Source organism: Tupaia chinensis, unplaced genomic scaffold, assembly GCF_000334495.1.
Source record: "Tupaia chinensis unplaced genomic scaffold, TupChi_1.0 Scaffold000567_1, whole genome shotgun sequence".
Taxonomy (NCBI): domain Eukaryota; kingdom Metazoa; phylum Chordata; class Mammalia; order Scandentia; family Tupaiidae; genus Tupaia; species Tupaia belangeri.
Genome location: NW_006160080.1, coordinates 2,165,363 through 2,170,814, shown reverse-complemented (window position 1 = coordinate 2,170,814; position 5,452 = coordinate 2,165,363). Strand labels below are relative to the sequence as shown.

Below are 5,452 nucleotides of genomic sequence, written 5' to 3'. Positions count from 1 at the left end.
AAAGAGCGTAGAAAAGGAAACTTGGGGAAAAAATATAGAGAGAAGACATTTGCGGAACACAGCTATGCTTTATCTGTTGGTTAGAATGTGTACAGCATTCTCAACTGGGCTGGACTGAACTGTATATCATGCCGGGTAAAGTCTCTTTAAAATCTAAATGATGTATAGTGATTGAATGTATAAATAATAATAATAAAGAAAATATTTTTTAAAAAAGAAATAAACTAAAAAAACCTGAATATATAGTCTCTGTCCTCCAGGGACCATTTTCTAGTAGCAGAGGTCAAAGATGAGTATTTTTATCAATACAAGGATAGAAATGGGTAGTCTATGGTCTGTGTCAAAAGGGTATCTGACACCCCTTGGAAGAGTTGGTGCAGTTAGCTTCGTTAAGTAGCACTGGTAAGAAAAGTAGATAGTGTCTTATGAGTTGCCAAATAGTCTATATTGTATGTTATCAATTCTCAAAGAATTAGAATGAAATAAAATATCCTAATCAAATACTACCATGCCCAAGCAGTCTTGTTCCGATGAGTGAGGTGTGCTAGAACCTTACATTGCCTGGAGGTCCACTAGTAGTCACGAGCAATGATACCTGAACCAACCTTATACCACTGATAACTCAGCAGTGACTCACCTTCCTGAACATGTTTCAGCATTTGCAAAACAGGGACAGCCATACTGTATGCTTTGTGGAGTTGTTGAGATTGTGCACATGAGAGCTTTGGCAAAGCACCTCTGATACATGGCACATGCTCAATAAGTATTGGACATGATGATGATTATTATGCATAGGCTGAGTAATAGTGATTTTAAATAATAGAAGGGCAGGTTAAAATCTGGCTGAACAAATTTGTATCTTGGCCATGAGGGGCTCTCTAGAGATTTCAAACCTTGGGCATGAGTGTGAGTTACAGTTGGTGAGCAGTGCAGCCTTTGGTGTAGCCACTGCATTGGGCAGGTTGGGCTTTGGGGCTCATGGAGACACCCAGAGAGCTAAATTGTGGTCCTTAGTGTCTCAGTGATTTTTGTTATGAAGCCAGGACTACTTCACCCTTCACATCAGTATTTCTTGGCTTTTCCCTGTGTTAGCTCAATTCTTACATAGGACAGATGTCACTGGGATTGCTTTCCTTCCTCTGAGAGCCCAGGATCTCAAAGCCCTCAGTGCCGTGAGTGACGGGGCTTTCTTAGATGGCTGCAATGGTGTGCTGGTCACCCAGCTTTCTGGAGAAAATGTAGCAAAATTTAAAAAAGCCCTGACGTGTAGCACTTGCCCAATTCTTGTGATGTAAATACCCTGCCTTGGCCAATTCCCAGGCACCAACAGTTGAAGGACTAGCTCAGACAAATTCCTGGGTACACAGCAGTCAGCTCCCCTGAGCCAGTGTGAGCAGGCCCCGCTCCCAGCGGGTGACCACAACAACTCTGGTGTATCTCTGCCTACTTCCCATTCTAGCACTGATGGCACCAAATCCTCCACCACTCCACTTTGTTGTTTTGTTTTGTTTGTTTGTTTGTTTATGACATAAACCATTCTGTACAATGAGATGGGCCTACTGAAGTGTGTATATCCAGTTTCGTTCTTACAAGTAAGTGAAAGTTCACTTAGGAACTATTCTAACACCTGGTTTGCTATAGAAATTAGCTAGATTAATTAAACCTTACTTTCTTAAGGTGGCCATGCTGCAATCCCTTCTCCTCCGTTCTCCTCTCAGGATTTTGGGCACACACATACATACACCTGGTGTATTTCAAGTCACTGGGTTGGGACTTGAACCACGGTTAACTTCATGGGAGTCCAACGGTATAACCATTATGCTATCTACTGGTCCCGTTTAAGCAGATCTTGAAGGTAGCCAGTTCCTAGGTTCAAATCTCAGAACCCCAGCTACATCTTTATTGCTGTATTTCCAAACTGAGCGCAGAGCTGCCACTGCTGCAGCCTCACTTGTCTGTGCTTTATTTTCCACTCCCTCCTGGTGGAAGCCAGGCAATTCCAGCTGTCTAAACAGAGACCCCACAGGGATGCTCACTGCGGCATTTGCTGAGCAAGGCAGTTATTTTGATAGGTCAATATTACTCATGGCCACCAGATGGCAGAAGTGGATTATGCTGATAAATACACCGCTAAGCTACTGTGTTTCTTGGACAAGGTTAAAAAAAAGTCACTTTCTAATTTTAATTCTACACTGCATGTTTTTAATTCTATGATGCCTATAATTCCTGTTTATGGCTCTCTGCAGTGCTATTAAAACTACTATACCCAAGATTTGCTATTGAGCCAACCACTAAACAAGCCAGTCTGTGGAGGGCACGACGCAGCTCCACAGTCTTCCTTCCAACCCCCAGGAGGCCCCACATCCCTCTCTCACTCCCCAGGAGGAAGTTCAGAGAAAATTGATATTGGCACTTGCTGTTCTTCAGTTCTGCCTTTAAGGCCAAACCTGACAAAGCAGTGAAATGTGATCGCTTACAATTGGCTCAGTGTTATCTGGTTGAATCTGTAAAAATCTAGTCAAGGATGACTTCTTAATAAAGGGATACAAATAATTGTCTGAAAGCCTAACGTAACGTTAGGCTCTCTAGTGATGGGATCCGAGAAAGTATTTGTACTTTCCTCTGTAGTCATTGCATGTCCTCTAATATTCAGCCAGCTTTCCGTGGAACGGTTTCAGTCCCACATTCACTGAGAATCTGCTCTCTGTCAGATTAATGCTATGAATAAAATAAATTAAGAAGATATCTTTGTCTTTGAGTTGTTTGTTGGTTAATGGCAGAGAACAGGCCCACTGTGGCTGGGTATGATCTGAGGTTGTAAGTGGCATGATGGCAGGATGCATGGGATATTGTGGGAAGGGTGCCTATGCCAGGCTGCAAAGGAATGGCAAGATTTCCAGAAGACGGCTTGTTCTAAAAATTGGTTAAAGAAGAACTTTTTAGTCAATTATAAAATTGAAGTAAATAGTAAGTGTGCCATAGATACTTCTAGAGGATACCGATCATCACTCTTCATTGTGTTACCATGTCTGCCACTAAAAACTAAGGGAAAATTAAAAAAAAAAAAACTGTGCTAGAGATATTAGTAGGTTAGCTCTTTCATTCAAAGGGGAAAAGATGAGGGGGCCTGCTCCACAGTATAGTGGTTAAGGCCTGTGCGTAGGGAACCATATCCAACGTGGCTGACCGCAGTTTGAGTTCTGGCCCTAGTAGCTTGAGAAATACGCCAGACACATGTGTGTGCATGCCCCAAATCCTGACGGAATGAAGAAACAGAGGAGAAAGGATTGCAGCATGATCATGCCCCATTAGGAGTTGCTTTCTCCCTTTTTCTCTCTCAGGCAAGTACATGCCTCCTTTGGTAATAAAAAAGGAAAAAAGATGAGGATAGAGACAAAGGCAGAAGTCATACAGTAGTGGAAGGAAATAAGATGAAGACAACCTTTATCATTTTATTTCATTTCTCCATCTTGACAATGACATTCAAATATTTGACTTGCATTATATTACTTTTGCAAAATACCATTCCATAAAGATGTGTAGGAATTTGGAAGGAAGACACTAAATGTGCAGATACCATTTGTCTACACAGCAAGAATCCAATAGCCCCAAAGCTGGCATGCCAACTTCGGATATCCAATTTAGGAGGTTCTAAAAGGGCAATGCTAGTTTCAAATTCCTTTGTCCTAATTAGAATGGGTTTTGTTTGTTTGTTTGTTTTAGTTTTTTGCCATAGGGCACATGTACTCACTGGAGAGACAGAGAGAGACAGAGAGAAGGAAAGTGAGAAATCACTCCCTCCTAGAGGAGAAAGCCAAACCACAATCCCTTTTCTTTCATTCTCCTCTTGGGATTTTGGGCATGCAAACACATGGATCTGGCATGATTTTCAAACTGCCAAGTCCAGGACTCAAACCGTGGCTAGCCATGTGGGAGTCCAGCTCCTTAACCACCTGCCACCTGCTGGCCCCCAAATCAGAATGGTTTTAAGGCACTGAAAAAGAATCAGCATAAGGAAAGACTGCATTTCTACCTTGATTGCTCTATGCATTTCTGGCTTCCTCAGGACTCTGAGAGAAATGTAGATATGTATTTCCACAGAACATGGTGTATGGTGAAGAGGAAAAACACCTAGGCTATAGGTTCAGAGCCCTAGGTTCGGGTCCTGAAACCATATCTAACCTGCTGTGTGTGACCCTGAGCAAGTTTCTTTCACCTCTCTGGGCCTCCCTATCCTCCCTTTCCCCCTAGATAATGGGGTTATTAATTCAAATCACTGGTCCTCAAAAGGGGCAGAAAAGCCTTCCAAGAGGATAGTCTGGTGGTTAGAATAATTATATGGGAGCTAAAAATGATAGCTATCCTGTAATGCACAGGGTGGCCAAGGAAAAGGGACTCTCGTATGGGGGAGAGCCAACAACCTATATCTGAGTCAAACTTAATTCCCTTTTAATTATAATCCAAAGTCTTTTGTGCTCACATCAGGTATATACTGAATGCACTGGTTTTCATGGTTGTATCCCCAGCCCCTCATGACTCTTGTGTTTCTCTATACTTTGTTCAAAATGGTTTCTGATTGTCTACTTAACTCAAACTTAACTTTTGCTGAGTGCTAACATCTGACTGCTTCCCGATGTCTTCTAGTACAGTTGTGCCCAGATGTTTGTATATATAAATTGCTAGAAATCATTTTCCTTCTAACTTCTCTGCATTTTTATATTTAGGTCATAATGCTATTTTTAAATTATGCATATTAGATAGGTTATACAAAAGTTCTTCAAAATGTTCATGGTAAATGTGTGCTATGAAAAATTATGCATGAATTTCAAAGGTATTTTTTGACACCAAAATAAAACTCATCTTTTAATTCTACCTTTCCATGAACTTTTTGAAGTCTCCCAGTATTATCTATAAATTTTATTTCAGGTTAGAAAAGGGAGGATTTCAAAGTCCTTGCTATTACAAGGAGAGGTGTTGGGACTGATGGGACAGAGAACCCTTGGGCAGGATAACCTTAAAGTTCTCTCCCAAAAGAGCCCCCATGCCCAAGATTAGTCACCTCTGCGCAGGGCTTGCAGGCTCTGCCGGGCATGGCGGTGCAACTCCTCCACGCAGGGTGGCCTCGTGGCAGGGAGGAAGATGTTTCGCTGCTGGTGCCAGGGTGCACGGTAGTACACGCTCAGCTTACTCTCGATATCCAGGTTGGAGACGGCTGTAAGACAAGGGGAAACAGGGCATTAAGTTGTGCATTTGGAGACTCATTAGGTAGGGGACAGGATTGGAGTCTGGGAGGAGTGGAAGTTCAGACTGCTGCTAATGAATTAACTTAGGTCTGGAGAAAGGGCTGATAGAGACAATCTATACCCTGAGCCGAGGGATGGAAGACCTGGGACGCTAAGCATTGCTCTGTGACCAACCAATTTCCTCGCCCCACCTTCACTCTTTGCTCTCT

General features: G+C 42.4%; 1 protein-coding gene across 1 annotated transcript in view; it reads right to left on the bottom strand.

The window, feature by feature from the left end:
- Positions 1 to 5,219, bottom strand: part of NHS (NHS actin remodeling regulator) — a gene marked incomplete at its 5' end in the record, with an annotated part of 61,574 nt that extends 56,355 nt beyond the window's left edge. Inside the window, 1 exon segment of the mRNA XM_027775481.1 lies at positions 5,060 to 5,219. Coding sequence (XP_027631282.1) covers positions 5,060 to 5,219 — 160 coding nt within the window.
- Positions 5,220 to 5,452: the final 233 nt, after the last annotated feature.